Source organism: Tympanuchus pallidicinctus, unplaced genomic scaffold (genome assembly GCF_026119805.1).
Source record: "Tympanuchus pallidicinctus isolate F22 unplaced genomic scaffold, pur_lepc_1.0 scaffold1, whole genome shotgun sequence".
Classification (NCBI taxonomy): Eukaryota; Metazoa; Chordata; class Aves; order Galliformes; family Phasianidae; genus Tympanuchus; species Tympanuchus pallidicinctus.
This window is the reverse complement of record NW_026294618.1, coordinates 19,530,998-19,553,494: the sequence shown is the minus strand read 5'-3', so window position 1 is coordinate 19,553,494 and position 22,497 is coordinate 19,530,998. Positions and strand designations below refer to the sequence as shown.

Here is a 22,497-nt window from a genome sequence, read left to right as displayed (position 1 = left end):
TAGGTACTTCATACTGACGTTTCATCAGACTCTAGAAATAAATGCTTTTCATAGCATTAAAACAGTATAATTATTGTTCCTATCCAGGTAGGTGCTGGAGGCCCATTCCGTTTCCAAAATTAACTCAGTAGGTAGGCAAAATCATTCTGTCTGCCTAAGTAATACGAATAACAATACAGAAGGGAGCTCTATAAGGTTATTAGGAAAAGAACATCTGATAACAAGTTGCTAAACTCTCACCAAAAATTCTACTGTGAAACTCAACTTTAGTTTTCTTCAATGTGTGGTATGCACGTAAATCAAAACCAAGATCTCTCTCTTCAAAAATTTTCAGGCTTTGGAAAATCAGTGCCCAGAACAAAGCAAATCTGTGAAGTATGAATTTCCCTAACAGTTGGTCAAAATCACTAGTGTTTTTCTTTCTCTATTCAGAAAGATGAAATTTCTTGCTACGCTACACCTCAACCTTAACAGAATGAACCAGTAGAAAAAGAAGCTGGCAGGAATAAGCTTTCAGAAGAAAAAGAATGGGTTAGCTTCCCTCCTGTTTCAAAGAGCTAAAATTTGACAAATGGCCTCTAATCATAAATTTCAGAGCAGAAAAAAGTCAACACGGACATGGAGATTTACCTGTCACTGCTTCAGGGCAGGACAAAGGAAGGGCAGACACAAGAGTGCTCACTATGCTTTGCATAGCCTGAGCAAGAGACTTGAGTAAAGAGCTCTGTCAGTCTCACTTCCTTCAGGGACACTACATTCATTTACATAGAAGATGACTCCTAAGAATAAATAATGTACTAGCAAGAATCAATTTTTCCTTTCTAGTGTAAGATCTAACAGCACTATTATCAATGGATCTTTTCCATTCTTTTTACAGGTTGTAAAAAGAAGCAAAACAGATTTTTACAGTAAAGGAAATATCTCACTGAAAAGTATTCTGACAATGTTAGGCATGCATGAATATATACATCTTGATTAAGCCAAACCTGCAGGAATAAAAGAAAGAAAGCTGCTTTAATGTTCCTCACATCATCTGGACTTTTAAGTTATCATCAACATAATGGTGTGGGTGTTCACATGGAATGCATCATGTAATTTTAAAAAAATTAAATTTAAATAAAAAGAGACCATCTGAGCACCTCTAACAGATGCTGTAGTGCTCTGAAGTTGCTTCTCAATATCTTTCAGAAAAATCAAATCTGTGAAGTTTTAACAGTTTTCCACTGCCTGGGTGATTCATGAGATGCATCTGAAAGCACATTCCTGACTCGCTTAGAATTCCTACCTGTATATGCTCAAACTGTACTATTATCAAATTTGTTAAATATTCAATAAAGCATTTTTTATTAAATCTTTCTTTGTACTTTCTTTCCCAGCCTCTCTCTTAAAGAAGGTAAGAGGCCAACTCGATGCAAGAAAGAAAAAAAGAAGTGAGGAAAAAAACCTTCAGATGGCGTGCCACTTATTAGCAGCTAATGAGATTGCTACTGAAATCATTTATCTCCTAAATGGGTTGATATATACCTTCTTTCACAAGGGAAAAACAGCTAACAAAGAGTTAAGTTCCATTATGTTAGTTAGCTCTTCAAGTGAAAATAATATATCTATGTTTTCAATAATGTCAGAATATGTCTGTTTTTCTAAAGCAGCAAGAAAACGGAATGTATATCTAATGTAGGTTTGTCTCAGTTGTGGTTTCTACCTTAACCAAGTATAACTTGTTTCTGTATCCTACAGTAACTGCACTTCAGCAGAACAGAATTCTTACAGATTTAAGTAGAAAGAAGGAAGAAAAGATCTGCAGTTTGCTCAAGTTCCAGCACTCAGCTTACTGATAATGTTCTCAGTTTAGGAGATAACCTGCAAAACAACAATGTCCACTTTTCACCAAAATATTAGCTAAGTTTATAGTATATAGCCACACACCTACTACAAAATCAATGGATTCCCAGTGTTTCATAGTGTGAGTGATTTACAGTGAACTAAGCACTTGCTTACTTTGTTTTGAGATTATTCACACATATAATGACCAATTCAGTTACAATTAGGAGACAAAACTTACCTCCAACATTTAAAAAACAGGAATTTCAAACTCTCCAAAGAAGTGCTTTGGTTTTGTTTCTTTTTTCCAGACTGTTCAGATTTTTGGGGAGAAGATCTTTGGAATGACATTCCATCTTCTAACAGATATGTTCTCAGACCTACTCCTTCCAAGATGAAAATAAGTGGAAGAGTGAAGTATCATTTCTAAACTTTACAGTATCTCTACCATTTATTTTCACACTACCATATAACACCTGTATTGGAAGTAAGCTGTCCCCTCATATGTATGAAAAAATGTTACTATTTTACTGTCTCCCTAAGTCTCTTTTCACTTCGTCACAGAATCACAGAATGGTTTGGGTTGGAAGGGACCTTTAAGATCATCTAGTTCCAATCCCCTGCTGTAGGCAGGGACACCTCCCTCTAGACCAGGTTGCTCACAGCCCCATCCAGCCTGGCCTTGAGTGCTTCCAGGGAAGGTGCATTCATGACCTCACTGGGAAACCTGTTCCAGTGTCTCACCACCCTTACTACCTAATATCTAGTCTAAATCTACCCTCTTCAAGTTTAAAGCCATTTCTCCCCATCCTGTCACTACCTGCCCTTATAAAAAGTCCCTCTGCAGCATCCCTGTGGGCCCCCTCAGGTACTGGAAGGCAGCTATCAGGTCACTTTGGAGCCTTCTCTTCTCCAGGCTGAACAGCCCCAGCTCTCTCAGCCTGTTCTCATAGGAGAGGTGCTCCAGCCCTCTGTTCATCTCTGTGGCCCTCCTCTGGACCCACTCCAACATCTCCATGTCCTTCTTGTGCTATGGCTCACAGAAATGGACGGAATAATCCATTATTTTATCTTTTCCTTCTACTCTATTATTCAGTATTATAATTGCCTCAATTATATACAATTAACAAACAGTAAATAAACCTGGATTTATACCTAGATATTGTATATCTTTCAAAAATAAATATTCAAGTTGATAATCTATTAAAAACTGCAATTCAAGTATTAAAATGCAATTATGCCTATGACACAACAATGAAGAATACAATAAATATTTTTTTTCCCCAAGTGGGAGGGTTAGAGTTATGGTTTTTGTCTTTTAAGTCCTCCAAGCCTTGAGGACCTTATTTTTAAAGGTGATATTAATTTTCTTTAACATTCTTCTACTTTTCTGATTACTAACAACAGCAGTTTTCTTCTGAATTTTAGACTCTGAAACTTGCTATGGGCTTTTTTTTTTCCTATCTGAAATTTGCACATTTCTATAAAAATTTACTTCTGTCATTGAAGTATATGACTGTGATTTGCTTAATAATGCTTTCCAATTAGCAAAGCATTTACTGAGCTTTCACAGTCAATATTCTGTGATAGTAAAGCAAGCCCCTGAATGACTTAAAAACTGAGACCACAGCCCACTGTTCAAAGAAGTCATGACAGAGGGCATTTTTTATACACATGGAAAACAATTTTGTTGCAACTGGAAAGGGAGTACTAAGAAAAGTTTAATTCCATTAGAATCAGCCAATATGAACATATAATAGCAGTGTGTTGCATAACAAAGCTGATAGAACTCTATAAGATAATTCTGCTATGATAGATGAGAAACTGACGTGGACAACATGCATTTTTCAAGAAGCATTTGATAAGGAGACGTGTCAAAGACAACTGGTTGTCATAAGAAAACCTGGCTGGAAGTATAACAAATTGTAGGAAACTGGAAAGTGTGTAATGTCCTAAATACACGAAAATATTCCTCTTAGTAAGACAAACTTAGATACACAAACTGAAGACACATCAGTGGCACAGATAACACTAGATGCCTGAGAAATATAAACATCTAGAAGGTAACACAGCAGACATTCTGCTGCACTGAGAGATACAGATACATACTTCCCTATATTTCGATCATCAAGAAAGGCATCCTCATTCTGGATCATTGCTGGGATTGGATCATGAATCACTGACATTTTCAATTTTGTGCCAGCGCTTCTACAGAAAATAATGTATATGGAGGTGCAGCATGAAAGTCGACCTCCATTTTTTTAATTAGAGGCAAGAAGTCAATTGTCTACTGTTATTTTTACTTGAAGACTGCTTTCTTGCTATTTGCTCCCTTTTCAAGAAGCTATGCTAAAATTAAATTAACCACCCAGCACTGTAATTTAATGGACTATAAAATAATCTCTATACAAAAGTACAGAAGTCTTTAAAAGCTTTTGTATGGACTAGATAAAGCCTTAGGAAAACATACTAGGCTGAAAAATTATAGTACTGCAGTGGGAGAGATGAGGTGGTTTAAGTGTTCTCTGAACAGTGAGTGACCAGGTTCTCAACTAGTCTACCTCCTTTGAAATGAAGTCCCCAAAGACTGAAGGTCAACCACTGGTCAGCTTATATTTTCACATTCCCATCATAAATATTCCTTTGAGATGTGTGAATCTACTGTCCTTCCCAAGCCAATGTAATCCTGCAGCACCAGATCAGTATTCAGGAAGTGTCAACGATTGGTAATTATTACCAGAATTGTTACATTGCTGTTTAGGTATGATAACTAATTAAAACTCAATCTATTCACAAATATTAGAAAACCTAAACATAGTCTGTGTGCTTTTGACGAATACTGAAAAGTTAATAGGTACTGTTCACTTAAACTCATAAAAAGTTTTTACGTCTAACCTCTGAAATTGTTTCATAATCAACTCTCAGTAATGACAGATTTCACTGAATTATTGTAGAGAATATCCAGGGACCGGCTGAACCCACGATGCTGAAGCAATTGTCTTTCCAAGAGCATCTGTGCTTATACAGCATACGCAGTAATTTACATTGGCTTGATTTTATTTTAAATCTTATACTGAACTCTTCAGCCTACTTTCCATATGTCTATAATATAAGAAATACGGCAGCATTGAACATAAGCAGTCATTTTATCTAGTGATCCTATTAATCAGCCCTCTACTACATTCTTGCAGTCTCTCTTGCATACGGTTGTTTTACTTCTAGGATAAACATCTTTCTTTATTTTGAGTTGTTTTAAAGAATATTTTATGGCATTGCTATTTTAAAGCTATATCCTGGTTATGCCAATTGTTTCAGACAAATATTGGTAAGACTGAAAAGAAAGATGATGAACATCAGTCAGGATTAAAAGCTGTTTACGAACCATTATTTCCCAGTGGTCTTTTGTTGTCACTGTTGCACTAAGAGAGAATAAAAATTATAAAGGATGGACCATTAGGGACTTGTCTAAACTACAGAGAGAACATTAAAAGAATGAACTCCTCATCTTATGCTTAAAACTATATTTCAGCCACTTTTGCAGCCGTTGGCAGCTTTTAGCATCCTTTCAAGTTAATGTCACACGACAGTGTTTTCAGCCTCACACATTTGAAGCATCTGTTTGTTTGTTTGTTTGTTTTTAAGCAAAATATGCTAAAAAAGCACTGGACAAAAAACAACAACCAAAATGTGCAAGCTCCCCATTCTCACAGATTCTCTCTCACTTTCCTTTACAGTTAGAACGAGCCCTGCTTTTGTTTTCACTAACACTTTTATCTAGCAAAAGTTCACCTGTAAAGGATTCAGTGGTAACTATACACCTGGGAGAAAATTAGCTTAGCAGTTTTGGAAAATAACTGGAAAGCATTAATGGAAAAACAGCAAAATGTTGATTACTAATGCAGTCTTAAAGTGTACTGTATGAGAAACATACATACATACTACATGTACCAAAAAAACCTGTCTTGTGACAATTTTAACTAGAAAATCATGTAACAAAACTGCTCACAAAATAAGGAAATGAATTTGTTCCTTTTCAGTTAATCCCTTTGATCCACCTAATTTAACCAAGGTTCAATAGTTTCAGTTAGATGCAAGTTACACCAGAATTAATCAGATGAATTATAGGCTGCAAAAATGAGCCTTAGTGTGATATGTCAGTCCATCACGCCCTTGGGCAAGCTGCATAGAGTGTAGCATTTATTTTGACAAGAGAACATTTAACTCCTAAGCCTTCTGTATTTCTTTGCATTTAGAGCCAGAATTGGTGCTTCCATACGAGTATGTAATAGCTTATTAGATATGGCCACCACAAACTTGTTGCTCAGTGATTCCATACGATGGATAAACTCACAAAAAATATATTCCCATACAAGGACATGGTTAGAATTTATATTTTTGTAAACATATTCATAGAATTCACTTCTAATAATTTGATGTAATTCAATCATTTTAGACTTCTGGCTTCATAAAACAGATGTAAATACATTCTGCTGTCATTTTGCAGCATTGATATATATCTACACAGATCTGAATCAGGAAGAAATCCTTCTAGGATGGATGCGAATGACTCACAATACATCTGTCATTAATACATGTACACCTGCACAGATGCGAAAACAAAAACACAAAAAAGTTCTTTGTGATCTCAGTTATATTATCCCATTAATTTATCAGTCAAATGAAGACATATATGAAAAGGAATTCTATTGTATATACTGCAGTAGCACAGTGACAGAAAAATTGTTCTGGAAAACAGAATGAACACAGTTGTGAAGTATACCTTGTGCAGCACAGTGAAACATACAAAACCAAAATCAAAATAAAGCCATTGCTATCAAACAGAACAGAACACTACCTTTCCTTATACCTAAGATTGGGAATTGTAAACATGTGAAAGCATTCTTTTGTTGAAATCGCACAACTCAACCTCACCTTCCCATTTATAAAGTTTCATAGAGTGACATAACTATTCCTGATAACTGCTGCAGAAGCAATATTGTTTTTTATAGAATTTCCATCCAACCTTTCTTTCCAGCTTACTTTGAGCATTTCTGTGTGAGATGGAGGCTAGACATATTCTGTGCCTTTATGTCCACAGTAGACAAGTAAGTAACCACTACTTCTGCCACAATAAGCAAAGCATAAAAAATTACCTGGAATAAATATTGGCTTTTCTTTACCTTTACTCCATTGCGTGAGTATGGACTAATCTCAATTTTTTCTTCAAAGAGTAAGTAATTATTAATCTGGTACACGAAAGATTTTCTTATAGGCAGCAGTCACACCCACTGATATATGCATTTTCGTACTCAGACATAACAGGATTACGACATAATGGCTTTGGGCCATCCATCTAACGGAACTATGTATTATTCACTTCTACTCTGATGAAAACACTGGCAGCTGCTAAAATGCTCACAGAAATCACGCTGGACATTTATCCTTTGCACCACGTATAGCCTTGTAGGATGACCTACGCTTGCAAATTACAGTATCAAAAACTGTTTGCTGCTTTTCATAATAGAAGGTGCAGAAAGAGGTTACTGTGGAGAAGAATAAATTTGATTCTAAATAATTTCCTCAGTAAAACATTTATTATGAGTTAACAGGGTATAATGAAAAATCTTCACTTAAATATAGGCATTGATATTCTGCAAGTAAAGTAATGAACTGTGGTTGCCTCCAAGTTTTGCTCTAGATATCTGCCTGGATCATGCTGGAGATGGCCTCCTGGGTCACAAACCACAACTGAAGACTCTTCCCTTGGATCTTCATCTTCCATGCTTACTTTAAAGAGAAAAAAAGCGCAACCCTCCTGCACTGAACGTATTACTGATGGAAGCACAGTGACACAGGGAATTGCTACTTCCCTAACAAAGCTACTAGGATAATCCAGGTCTAAATTACTCTGAAATGAGGGAAAAATATTGCAGCAGTCTAAAATTAGAGAGTATCTGATTTTCAGTCTTGTGAGTTAGCTGGTTTAGAGCAGCATGGGATTCATCTGAGGGACAGAGATCCATCGAACTTGTTCAGATAGCATGTTGAAAGTGAAGGGCTGATTCAACCCCTCTTTGCAAATGCACCAAGCAGGGGTTTGCAGGTGAGGCCTCAGCAGAGAGGACAACAGCCCAGCAGAGGCCCACAGAGGAGCAGGCCGTCCCCTGCAGCCCACGGGCACCATGCAGAGCAGATCCCCCATGCAGCACAGAGGAGCTCACGGTGCAGCAGTGCATGAGGCCTGAAAGCCACAGCCCCATGGATACCCCTGCAGGAGCAGCCCGGGCCAGAGCTGCAGCCCAAGAAGAGCAGCCGACGGTGGGGCAGGAGGGCTGGGGGAGCTGCAGCCTGTGGGAATCCCATGTGCAATCAGCTGCAGAAGGACGGCGTCCTGTGGGAGGGATCCCATGTGAAGCAGGGGCAGAGAATGGCCATGAAGAAGTGGCGAAGACAAAGCATTACAGGCTGATCGCCACTCATTCCTTGTAAGGGAGTTCACTGGCACAGGTTGCCCAGAGAAGCTGTGGAGTCTCCATCCTTAGAAATATCTGAAACCTGACTGAGATGGGCAGTGTCACGGCCAACTCAGCCAGGATCCTGCTTAGAGCAGGTGGGGTTTGACTGGACAGTCTCCAGGGATCCCTTCCAACCTCAAAAATTTCTGTGATTCTACAAAATAACTCAACTGTAACCACCCGCTAAGAACACACTACCATCATGAAAGCTGAAATCACAATTGCATTCCCAGAAGAGAAGTGCACAGCTATGAACTTAAAGGCACCTTTGGCAATGGAGCTGAATGTAGCATTTCTTCCTTGAAAATCTAAAAGTTTTCTCTAAGCCAAAATTGTTAGCATTCTCGTATTTGCAAGGGAGCTTTGTGAGGCAAACATTCGCATAAAACAAAACTTTGCCAGTACAAGCAGTTTCTTTAAATAACGATTATAGTAATATGGTAAGCTTCTATTCACTAAAGATGGTTCTTAATTGAAGATTCAGTCCACCTTGCTTCCTTGGCTAATCCTTCTCTTACTGAAAATGCCATATTGGAATGAGATAATTGGACAGTGTTTGAAATTACTCAGTTTTGTACATATAATTTAGAGGTCACTGCATGGTCAGAAAGGTATTTCAGAATTGCTTTATTATTCCATTTGTGGAAATATGAAATAATAGTACCTAGGCTTTTTTCCATCAGAATGTTTTTTTCCTGCTTCACTACACAGGCTGCCTTTGCAGAAGCAATCTGTTGTTTCCTCAGGTCTACCTGTAGGGAGCACAGTTAGTCATGCTGCAGGGAACAGGAACTATTCCAAAATTCAATTCTGCCTGTATTCTAGAGAACCAACACTGCTTCAATACTTCAAAGCAAGACCAGATTCTTTCTTCTATCTATATCTTGGCACAGATGTCAAGAGAATCAAGACACAGAATGTCTTTCAGATCCATCCCTTCCTTGCCTTTCAGTTTACAGCACCAGTCATTCTCCTGCTTATGTATAGCACACAACAACTCGTGTGAGTACTGGGCATGAGGAAGATTCCATTTCCTTACCTCCTGAAAGGCCATAAAATTTAGAAAAGATGTTAGTTAATATTGATATGCACTTCTAGTGTCTGAAACATATAAAAACAGTACAAATCCCCCAAAATCTGGATGTCATGGTAAATCTAAGCATTCAACACCTTTTGCATAAACTCAGGATATTCTGTGATTCTATAAAAAAGAGGATAGAGAATCTTTACTTTTGGCTGGAACACCTCATAAAGAAGAAGATGATGCCTTGCTTTCTCCAGTCTACTCAGCATTCTCCCTTTCTACCATGGATGAAGTTTTATCTGCTACACTTTATGTGTGGCATGGGGAGGGACGCATATATTGAAGCTAATCTGACAGTCTGGATCACTTTGTAAAAAGAAAAGTTTTTGCCTCATTCCTTTTCTTTAGCATCATGCATGTTTATTATTTAACCCTAGTGATGATGGAGGAACATAGATTTGGGGAGGAAACAGAGAACATCAGGCTTCTGGGGATGCAAGGGAAAAGTCACACACGGCAAGAGGGAGAAGGTGCACTGTTAGACTTGGGGGGGAGAAAAAGAATTTGGCAAAGAGAGACAGTGTGCAGTAACAAAGCTTTCAGTATTTCCAGTTACCAGCAGAACATTTGGCAGAACTCGTGTCAGAGTCCTTAAGTTCATATATGCATTTCATTTCCACTGTCTGATCCAGCTGCAGCTGGCTGAACACTGCAGCGAACAAAGGGCTGAAATATTACTAAAACTTGCCCCATGTAAAGTCAGAGAGGTCCTACCTGTCTAAAGTGGGAAGTCAGAAGATGAACCAAGGCTCATGAAGACAAGTGATAGAAGAAAGCATTCGTTGCTTGTTATTCCAGTTTGCTATTAGTTGCCTACATTCACTCTACACATTTGGATAAACTCTCAGATAAGCTGCATAAGGAGCACGTTTTCTTCCTGGATGCTGCCATGCATACCTTTATTAATGCCAGCCCAGATTTCTTTAAAGCATTCTATACCTGAACGTTCACAGTGAAGCGAAGCTGAAGTAACACAACTGATGAATGATATATTAATACCAATGCATTGATGTGTATAGCCTGCTGTTAGATTCCAAGGAAAGGATTCATTTTTATTGATGGAATTTTTAACAACCTGGGCTGTGCCTCTTTGAGGCTATCTTTCTGCTACTTCTATTAGCAATGAGCAAAAGTGTCTCACTTAACAAAAAATCTCTAAACAGGGCATTTTCCACACAGAACCTCTTTTAGACATTTCTGTTTTCTTCTGGTCCATTAATAAGTTGTGTGGACTTAAAAGGGACCTTCAGTCTTCAAAAATTTCACAGAATGGAGAACAGATGCCAGGTACTGAGAAGAGTATGATTCATTCTTTGGTCTGATAGTTCTGTATTAAGATGGAGTTGTGATAAAATTGACATATTAATTATTTAAGACTGTTTAAAATATAAGACATGATTTCTAAATGTCAGAGGAAAATACTCTCCATTAATCTATACAGAACAAAATAGAGACCACTGCAGCTATCAGATACCTAGTCTGACCTTAAGCTTGATTTCTACCATCCCCCATTCTGTTGATTTTCCTTAAGGCTGAAAATCACAGAGCTGAATTAGGATGCTACATTCCCATTTAGGCACTGATGACCTTCAGGATGCACGTCAGAGTACCTGATCACGTCATGACAGCCTGCCACTCCTGGGAGTCTGCAGTTGACTCTTCTGCCCACTCCTTACGGCTCCTGTTGCTCATCCATTGCTGCCTTCTAACTCTCTCCAATCCTACAATCACATCTACTCAAGAATCCTGGTTACTTCCCTCCCAAGCTTCCTTCTCTGAACATCTAGATTCATACACAATTCAGAGCAGCTCTAAAAGTGGTGTTGAGCTTTGTTCTACAGTAGGCAGGACAACTCCTGATCCTACTGAATCATGTAGGAGTTTCTGGTTTAATTCACTGGTTTTAGTGTCAGAGCAGAATTAGGCCATTTGATACTAAATTCTCAGGATGTGCCTGAATAAAAATAGTACAAATACTGTGGAATTCAAGCTCTTCATTCATAATATATTCATCTTGAAGTGCACAGCTGCCATGCATATATTTCTGTAACTGCTATCTGTAGAAATATTTAAGCATTCAGTTCAACTCTGAAAAAAATATTTAGAAAAGTTAAGGAAGTCTAAATGGTGACAGAAAGGAAGAGGAAATAGCCATTAGACAAACATGTCTTCAGAAAGCAGTAAACCTCTAACATTTTCATCTACATCACTGAAGAAATATAGAAGGGCTAGAAAACACAGAGGGACAAGGATAATCAGACATATGGAGCAGGAGGGAAATATAAGCAGGCTGCAGCTTTTCAGCCTATAATTAGACAGTTTAAGGTGGCAATGATAAGCATCTCTGTGAGAAATATTATTCACTTTTCACATTAAAAATACTTGAAGCAATCAATACAACTCTCAAACAGCAGGCTCAAAACAGAGACAGTGCACTTAATTTACAGAATTCATTTCCAGAACATGTTACCAATAAAGCAAACCAATAAAGCAAACAGGTCAAAGAACAAGATTGGAAAAATTAAAGAACAACAGAGACAATAGAAGCTCTGAAACAAAGTATGACCTCCAGCCCAAGAGAATCAGACCCAGCAAAAGCTTCACAAGGACCAGAGAGGAAAGTGGCAGCAATTTCTCTGCATTCCCTCTCCTGTGTTCACCATAACCATCAGCTCCCAAGATCATGGATTCTCTTCATTACAGCTGATGTCACTCACACACTTGCTCTACCCAGTTCCCAAACTCCAAAGATAAAAATAATGCACATAAGTTGGTCTGTATATGCAGTAAGTAAGTACTGAAAGCTGCGGGAACATCTCTGCCTTCCCACTCAGCCCAGCTGTTCGACACAACCATGAGAAACCTCATTACATCTGCATCCACTCCTTACAGATTTCTATTCCTTTCCTCTCTAAACTCATCTGTGACAAAGCGTTTAGTATCACATGGTGTTACAACACAAGCACAGTTGTATTAATCAGCAATATTTTTATTCTGTTGCTTCTCTGGCAGGCTCCTGGCAGCACAGCAACAAACATTCTAGGAATAAATGAGCTTTTAAGTGCACCAGACTTTACTATTCAGCTGCTTGCATGTGGTCTCTGATCAAAACTTAACTTATACAACCCCTGTATAGGCAGCACACCAAGTAGCAGTAGTAGCAACAACACTAATAGGCAACGTAGGGCACTGATCTGACCTCAGTTCAAAGAATGCAGGTCAACTCTCCTCCTAACTATACCAAAATCTATTACTTTAGAGCCTCTTTTGCTTAGCTATACCAATACACTGCTGAATGACAGGGATGTAGGTAAGTAGGAGCATGATGCCCATTAAATCTCCATAAACAATTAACTTTTGCAGCTGAGCTCTACAACAAAACACCCTGCCTGCTGCCGTGGGATGTTGCTTCACTTCATGTAGGTCATTGGTGAAGTAACAGACGGTTCTAACCAGGAACAGCAAAAACGTACCAAACTCCCAGCACAACACATTCTTTGATGGGTCTTAATAAAAATATAGATCAATTTTATAGCACACAAAATGAAGAAAAAGCAATTACCTCACTTTAGTGTATTTAAAATGTTTTTAAAGCACACAGCATTTCACTGCTAAAAATACCCCAACAAAACATACATTCAATGTAAAAAAAAAAAAGCCTTAAACTTACCTCTTAGTTTACACTGATTTAATATATTTTTTCTTCTACTTTTCAACTTTCCTTGCATCTTGGGAATATAGTGGTTTTCTCCACCCGCTTCCTTCCTCTCACCTCCTCCCCCTCCAATCTGGCCTCCTTTCCTTCCTTGGAGGTTTTTAAGCTTTAATTTGAGAGTGTAAAGCTGAAAAATATTTGATACAATTTTTTTTTTTAATTAGAGAATTGAGCTCCTCAGCATGGTTGAAGCATTTCTGGGAACAGCACCAAAAAACTTGCAGCTACTGCACTGAGTAGCCACAGCATCTCCCTTAAAATCATCACTCATTTATTTTTCCCAGACAACTAGTGTTTGAGCATTTCACTTACAGACATGACTGCAGCTTAGGAGACTGAGGCTAGAAATGAGATTCTTTGTTCAGTTTTGGAACACGAAAATCAGATTCCCAAATTCCAGTGTGGGCCCATCTCCAGCTGGAACAGGAGCAAGACTCACCAAGTGGCATTTGACAGCATATGAGATGAGAACTGGGTTAGTCATGTTTTCAGTGAGCTCAAAAGGGTATTGATGATTGCATGTCCTAACTGGAGGAGGTGGCTGTCAGCCTGCCTGCAGCGTGCGCATCACCACAACAGGGAAGGGGAAGTATTTCAGAGCTTGTGTGGGATTGGGCTCACTGAACGGAGCACTTGGGTAGTCTCCTCTCCTATGAGCTGGGTATTGTTGGGGAAGAAGAAAAAAAGAAAATAATGACAGGTTAGATATAACTGGCTAGGGCCTCTGCAATGCACGTTCACACTGAGGCATGCATGAGGGACGTGTCCCTCACACATGAGGGACTCAGCATTTCCAGGTGCTAGTGAGCAGCAGCCTGCAGCCTACTTTAGGTTTCCATTTAGTGGCATTACATTGTCTTTACAGCCTCAGTGTATTTATTTTTTAATTCTTGGTGTAATATGGTAACAGGTTGCTTTTACCTAATAAAAAAGATTTTCTTGAAATGAAATAAAATTATTGGCAATGCTCAAAATATCATATTTTGCTTAAATGTTACCCGTATTTCAGGGCTACAGATTATTTCAGTCTTCATCTCCATGCCTTGCTTAGTCAAAGACATTACATTTCACTCTTTCCTCTTAAATCAGTCTTTTTAACCACCAGTTCTTATTTGCTGTAATTCAGCAATTACTGGTCTGCTCTTCTAAAGACAGTATTGCCTTTTCAGGTATTGCACTGATCAGAAACTGGTTCTTAATTTAGCTTTAGCATAATCTAGCGTGTATATTTCTGTAGACTTAATATGTATTGGTTATGTAAAATCAGTTCTGAATTAATTTATCCTAGATGCATTAGCTTCTACTCCTTCTCAATCTGATTATGATGCATTGATAACGCCTCTTGCTCATGTTTCTAATCTCTAAGTATCTTCTAATTTCTGTTTCCTGCTGTTTACATCATCTGCTGACTTCATTAACATGCTGTTCACTTGCTTTCTTTAATACTATTAATGAATTTGTTAAATAAGATTGAAACAGAGACCAATTGTTATGGTACTGCATCAGACAACTGGGATGTGCCATCAGCCAGGTTTTTCTGCAGCAAGGCTGTTTCTCAAAATCATTCCTTTTAATTACTTTCAATAAGGTATTACTTGTAGAATTGACTGTTATTTAATTGTGGCCTTACCAAGAAGCTGTTTGGGAAACCTTGGCATGGAAAAGCTGACTGTTTATGTAAGTGCTCTTGTTTAAACCGAACCTACAGGAATGTTTGGATTGGGTTCAAAATGGGATTTAGGCTGCTTACTTCGGTTCTCCTTTCTATTTAATCTCGTCACGCTCACTGCTTCATACCATAGTTACCCTAACAGATTTGAAATATTTGAATTAACTCCATGCAATTGATAAAACAATTTAACTTGCTCAAAAACTGTGCAAAAAGACACATGTTAACAAACAATATTAAATAGAAGATATTATTATGTTTCTTAATAGACACAGATAGTGTGAATATATATGAATGTACAGCAGACAAACATTTCCAAGTACATTTGCAGTGCAATTAAGGGAAGCATGAGCAGTGTCTCTCTGTTAAACATTAAAAACAGATAAACACAGAGAAGGAAAGGCTGATTTTTGCTAACACTGGTGGTCTGCAAACAGACTAACTGAGAATAAATTAGGCTAGAAATGAGAAGGTATATAACAACCATCAGGAACGTGAGGCTCCAGATAAGCCTTCCAGTACACGTAGCCAAGGCAACGGAACTAATGTCTTTAATACAAAGCTGGATTGGTTCAGGGAAGGAACTGTCGAGTGGTTGCACAAAAAGGCAGCACACCCAGCCTTGATCTCACACATGCCCATCCTCGTCTTCATGTCAGCTCTATGAGCACAGCAGTAAAGAACAGCACATCTTAACCCCAAACTTTGCCTTCAGAATTACTGATTGTTGTCAAGCCCTTTATTTTTTTTTCACACCGAATGTCTGAAATGCTGGTGCACCTAAGTTGCCTGAAATCTAAAATAGGGAAATAAAATCATTATTTTTTATTACTAGGTAGAAGCTAGAGGCTATAATTTCAAGTGCCAGAATTCTGGCACCTCAAACGTTAATTGCCAGCAAATGCACAAAGGGAAAAGCTTCACAGGCAAAGGCAGTCCTGAATGGGCCCCTGCACTGGGCAGCATCTTGGCTGAAAAGCTCACATTTCCCTCTGCTTCCCACAGCAGAATTGGGGTCTGCTGCCTCCCAGTCCCGTCAACACAGACCTGAGGAAACAAGAAATAATCTAGACCACAGGAACACGTCCTTGCTATTTGCTCTTCATTCAAACCCAGAAAGCATGGAAATCTTTCAAGATTTGGAAAAGATGGAAAATATTTGAATCCAGGTCCCTGGATCTATTTTGGATGTGTTGGAGTGCTGGAGATGATAGCAAAGGACAACTGGACATTTTTATTCTCATAACATTTTGGGTATATAGGTCACTACATTCAGAAGATTTCAGCTCAAAAACCACTTCCAGACATGTGAAAAAAAAAAATAAATAAAAAATCAGCAGATCTCTTTTTATACATTGAATGCTGGTCTCAGTTAAAAAGAGTAACAAAATATTTGCTCATGGATATGTATGTGGAACAAAGTGTTCTTGGTCTTGCTCAGAGCATTCTTCTCTCAGTTTTAAACTCTCATCAGTGGGAGAGGGGCCATCAGCGGAAGGACCTACTTAACCTTTATAGTGCATTATTTACATTGACTACTCAAAGCAAGCTAACAGGGCTGTTACTCTAGGTATGATCTCTGTATATGGTTGAATAGTTCTTAGCCTCTTGAAAGCACAGGATTCATTGTTTTCGATCAGCCTATGATCATAATGATACAAAGAAAAATCACAGTAATTATAGAGCAGTCTTCATAAGAGCTATATTTAATAAGCTATGTTCATCTCTGTTCCAGCTCCACTAGCTTCTGTCAAAAGCAAGGATATATTTAACTGTTATGTGCTAGCTTGCATAGCTACAGTAATTATTCTTGAGAAAGCAGTACTGCTCTTTGGTTCATTTGGAGGTTAAACCTTGCCCTCTGTATATTTAACAAAAATACTGAATAGTTAAAATAAATCAAGAATACAATATATGTTCATGGAGTTCAAGCATTCGTTATAAAATCTCATTAAAAAAAGGTTATGTTTTGTTTTGTTTTGCTTCTCAGTTTGACAGCAGAAAGTGTAACAAAAGGCAAACATTTACACGCATATTTATACCCATACACGTATATGTGTGTGTGTATAAATACATATGTGAACATGTTGGCTAGAAACACCAGCCGGAAGTGTATCATCAAAACTCTCTTTTTCACTGGATTACTGACTGGTGTAGAATTTAAGAACTACACTTCAGCATCAGTAATCCATCAGAAGCTGCAAAAAATGGAAAACGTATCTTCTTTGTCTAGAGGAGATCACAAAGCCTAAGACAGCAGGAGGAGACAGACAGCTGTGTAGTACAAAGAAAACATGAAAAAAGTTTCTCAGCATACATCTCAGTGCAAGCATGTATAAGCTGAGCATGAGACATCATCTGTTGCCATCATCAGGTGGTGTGCATTTATCGGTTATGAGGCCTCTGCTAATGCTGTTTTGAATTATTGCTAGAAATTTATTTCACTATGATATGAACCAATAACAAGGAGCTCATGGTAATAGCAAAGTCCAGTGCTGTTTCACCTGTGCAATTTAACTGGGGGGAAAAAAATCCCCTCTTCTTACAGTGCAGTAGGAAGAGGATTGTCAGTGACTTCAAAGTCTAATAGTACACGCTACTAATAGTAGCGTGCAACTTCCAGTCTGGTATCATTTCAGTCTCACTCATTCTTCATAATTAAAAATACTGTTTACTTCATAGAAAATTTTCAGTAAGAAACGATGTAATTTAGTTTGTTGTTGGTTGTTTTTTTTCTTACACTCTACATTGTGTTCTGCTCCACATGTGCTTACTGGCTGCTTTCCTGAAGAGGAGCCACGTGCATGCTGGGGACGAAGAACAGGGCTTGGAGAATTAAATGTAAAGGACCAGCATACAATAATTCTTTATCTGGTAAGTGAGGCATGGGGGCAAATTTCACATAAAAATCAAAAGAGTTCAATGGGGCTAAACAACAGCTTACATAATATTAAGGAAATAAAAGTCCAAGATCTTAACAGTGTGCTTTAAGGCCATGCCAGAATTCCACACTTCCTTCCTGGTCTTAAAAAGCACGGAGTGTCCCAGCCTCCTCCCATCTAGTCCATTGCACACAAGATATCCATCTTCTCACCCTTGCTATCCAACACAGCTCGAATGACAGCCTTATGAGCCCCAAGACAAAATGTGCTGCTCTGTAAAACAAAACTTTGAAAGCACACGCAGCATTTGCAGGCAGGTTCGCAGGCTTCATATGTGTCTGTGCATGTTTATGTGAGCGCATGACACCAGAGCACTGAACCTATTGATTAATTTCTAATTATAAGGGAAGTGAGTGAAGCGTTGGGAAAAATTCTGAAGCAATCTTGTATTGTGATATGCAAAAGAACGCAAGCAGCAGTTCATTGGTGTCTCCATAGAAACAAGACATATTGGAGGGTGTAAGACATTGTCAGAGGACTAAAAAAATTCAGCTTCAGCAGAAAACAGAAAAGCACCTAGGGATTATATTTTTTTAAAGCAGGAAAACAAAATTAATTATTCATTTCCTATATATGAAGCATCCTTTTTTTTTGATGAGTTACTTAGTATACGTCAGGATGAACTTATGGACCGGCTAATCCTATGATTTTCTAATCCATAAAATCTGTAGCAGACGCATGGTTACGCTTCTAAGGATTAAGCCAAAAAGGAATAGAAGTAGTCTCTCAATGAATAATTGAAAGCTGCATTCAACATGCTGTTAATTCTCTGTACCATTTTCACACTTGTCTCAGACACATTGCTCCTGCACTCCCCTGGACCCCGGCCCATCAGTGGGACCCTGTTGTGGCCTCTGCAGAAGGCGACCCCAGGATGGTGAAAGGCAGTGGGGAGATATTGCCTCACTGAGATACTGCTCCCAGTCTGCTCAGCCTTCCTCCTACCTCCAGGTTTGTGGCACGCAGCTGCAGTGACTATTTTTAAGATGCTGAACCCCCACACAGAATGGGTTAAAAAAGGCTCATCTCCTTATGCCAGAACTGAAGCTATGTTGTTGTTGTTTTTTTTTTTAATACGTGACCAAGAGACCTGAGCCAGCTGGTAGCTTCACAAGTTGCATTCTCTTCCCTGATTTTCTGCCCAGAGCTGGCTGTGGCAGCCTCAGGGACAGTCTGCCAGCTGAACCAGCCTCAAAACCCTTGGCCTCCTCTCCTAAAGATACTTCCTACCCACAGAGCAACCCATTGCTGGAGATAACTCTATTGAAAGGAATGCCAGAGGAATCAGGGAGCAGTTACCTCCTCGAGTGGCTCCTACCCCATTCCCACAAAAGCAGGATAGGAAGATTCCATTGCCCTGGGCCACAGATAAGGTAGCAGCACTCCGACTCATGCTGCGTAACCCAAATGAAGCTGACTACAGCCATCCTCTGAATAACCAGGCTCTTTCCTGGTAATACTGTGTGCCTCCATGCCATGGGGATGTCCAGCCCTCCCCTGACAATTAACTGCCTCAAAGAAGTTTGGTCACAAACACAAGGAGTAAGGAACAGACGAAAGTATGAGACAACCCATCTGCAAGCAAAGTTAAGGGTTCTAAAAAGATGTATCAGTCAGTAGAAAGGAAAGAGAAGGTTTAATCTGAAAAGAAAAGGCTTGTTTGGCTGCTTCTTGGTGTTCTGTACAGAGTACCCATGTTAGTAAAAATATTCGAAGGGCAAACTGAAGACAAAGCATTACATCTTTTTTATCAGTTCTGGTTTCCATCATAAATATCCAGGCATCAAAGTTCTGTCAGAGGATGCAGTGATTTTCCAGCCCTCTAATGACTTGCATCAGGATGCACCTAAGAACAGACACACGCCTGTAATTAATAAAGTGTGGCGTATGCCAGACAATTGCCAGACTTGATTCAAAACAAAAATGGGACGAGGACTGGCTGTGGCTCATTTGTGTTCAGCTGTGCTGTACAACATTTGTGAAAAGACAGTCTTGCCGTTATGTAACACAAAAGTGAGGGGAAAGACACTCATTTACACTACCAGAGTGTGCACATGTTGTGTAATCCATGCACCAGAGCCGAAAGCACTTCACTTTCTTACAGTGACTTATCTTTTGCAGACAGTATCACAAACACACCACTGCCTGCACAGGATCTACTTCCAGTTACATATCCCTGAAAAAGTTAAAATTGATAGGTACACATTCAAGAGAAAAATACTTTAAAAGATGTGGAATATGACAAGAAATAGTTAACATTCCCTATTTTTTTCTAAGATACAAGTTACTGGGATTTATTCTTGCTCTTACAAGGACCAATGCTAAGGCCCTGTCATTGCCTTTCTGGGCTTTGGATAATGACTGCTCATCACTGATATCCTACACCTTTGCTTATATGTGCTGTTCTTCCCTGCGTAATCAAACATCTTACTGATGTTTGGGTTATTTCTCATGCAAGTAGAGTGTACAGAAGGAATAAGAAATAATGACAAAAACATGCTGTTCTGAAGGACTCAGTGCTAGGCTGCATCTTTAAGGAATATCTTCAACTCTTCTTTTTTTGTATCTAGACAAACAGAAAAAAGAGCTGTGTGACCTCAAATATTCTAGATTCATGTCCATCACAGCGGTCACAGCTTTATGCTTCCTGATAGACAATGACATAAAATGAAGGAAGGTTACAGTAATATGAAGTTTGTTCTCCCTTTTCTGTACCCCCTACTCATTTTCCACACAAGGCTGTTAAAAAGGGAAATGATTAATATTTTCTCAAGTCATGCTTTAAATTCAGATTGAAGTGAAACTAAGAAATGGCACTCAGAAAGGAAGTTATGGTGCCATAACACTTGATACAGAGTTTCTGATGTCTACAGCGTGACCATGTATTACAGCAATTCTAGATTAAATTAGATAGAATGGTGATGACAGATCTCATGAGAAAATTAGCTATAGCTTATCCAATAAAGTCTTTATTATCTGTGAAGCATACTTGACATTTATTTTTACTATGCATGATACTTCCTAGTAGCCTATCCAAACAATCTGACTAAATGCTTTCTCTATCACAGTTTATAGCTACTTTACTTGGTATTTGATTTATTGCATTAATGGAATTTAAACATGATTCTGTCATTAGGAATACACCTTGCCTTCCCAGTAATGATTTGTTTAGTCTTGTCAGGTGGACATGCATTTGTGAAGATGACTTGCACGCTGGACAAGCTAGAAAAGACCATCCCTTACACTCTCACTTAGATCAGCTAAGAGGCAAACCTATTCCTAAACATTTCAAGTCTAGGTAGCAGCCATCCGTGATCCTAATGAGGTGTTTGGTCCCAAAACTGTATTAGACGTATTGCTGAGGGAACACAGTGAATTTCCCTACTCTCTGTTCTAGGTACAACAGGATAAAAGATATGCACCAGATCTTCCGTCCCTACTATGGTCAGATCCCACACGCACATGAGCATAAACTTTCCAGAGATCTCAACTGCCTGAGTAGCTAAGGCTGTCTGAGTCAGGATATGTGAAATTGCAGCAGTTACTGGAGAAAAAACATCAACCATATTGTCTCTCATGGAATTTCGTCACACACAGTGATCAGAGGTGGGAAGAAAATGATGGATATATTTAAGAAAAATTGAAGACTGCTGCACCATGTCCATCATTCAGGTCAGCAGTTACAGCTACAGCTGTAGCCTGAGATCGGTGAATAACAGGTCTAATTCATTTGCCAAAAGTTTCTTAAGAGATATGAGAGAAATTACTGAGCCTCCATTTATTATGTACAAATGGGATAGTGTTCTTTCCCCACTTCAGACGTGTACTCAGATGAAGCCTGAGACAGGTTGTGGCAGTGTGAAACTGGCTTACATTACTTTGTTCATAAACATATGCACACAAACACATATTCATATGCATAGAATTATAGAATGGCTTGGGTTGAAAAAGGCCAAACCAACTTAAAGATCATCTACTTTCAACCCCCGTGCTGTGGGCAGCATTGCCAACTACTAAATCACAGGATCTACATATACATAGGTCTGTGCATTCTCTGTAATGGAACGAATGTGAAAGATTTCACAAAGTGAGCCTAAATAAACACCCCGGAACAGGTGCTTTCCTAAAATCTGAAGGCATCAAGTCTTATTTGGAAGGAGAGATGATTTTGTAAATACAAATATATCCACAACATCCTTCTCCAGTTCATCCACGACAGCACAGTGCAACATTCTTCCTTCAGGTGTTTTATCACTTCGGCATATAACAAATTGATTGTGAGCATATAGAAATGGGTTCATTTGGATTTTTGCATTCTCTATTTTTAATGCAAGTCTCTCTGAACAACTTTACTACTTCTCTTAATTAAAATAAAATAAAGCAGAAAAAGGACACAATAATTTTACTGCCAGAGATGCCTTTAGCCCTAAGCATTCTAAGCAAGGCAGAAATGCACAATATGTTGCATAGTACTTCTGCCCAAGTAAAGCTGCTGATATTGAAGAATAACCATACATCCAAGAGACAGTCAGCCTCAGACACAGACAGATTGACACAGCACAGGGCAACTCTTCTTGTCCAGAATCTGCAAGAGCCTGCTTGTGAAACTTTGGCAAGAGTAAGCCTGCACCATGTGCATCTCCTTGTAAGTTTAATTGTCTGTATGCAAGCCATTAGTTTACCTTCAGGAATTACTTTTCTTGACATTCTCCTCCTTATTTTGCAGCATTGTGGCTAAATGAATATGACTA

At 38.7% G+C, this 22,497-nt stretch overlaps 2 protein-coding genes across 21 annotated transcripts in view; both read right to left on the bottom strand.

Moving 5' to 3' along the window:
• Positions 1-22,497, bottom strand: part of FBXO25 (F-box protein 25) — a 653,677-nt gene that overhangs the window by 274,545 nt on the left and 356,635 nt on the right. The window lies entirely within an intron of this gene.
• Positions 1-22,497, bottom strand: part of DLGAP2 (DLG associated protein 2) — a 451,834-nt gene that overhangs the window by 281,958 nt on the left and 147,379 nt on the right. For 2 of the 20 annotated variants that reach the window (XM_052697279.1, XM_052697306.1), the window contains exon 1: positions 13,091-13,409. The exons of 17 other annotated variants lie outside the window; for them this stretch is intronic. In XM_052697279.1, the coding sequence (XP_052553239.1) occupies positions 13,091-13,148 (58 nt within the window). In that variant the 5' untranslated portion in view covers positions 13,149-13,409. Of the gene's footprint in view, positions 1-13,090; positions 13,410-22,497 lie in introns of those variants that run through there. One more of the 20 variants, XM_052697328.1, reaches the window with a different exon arrangement.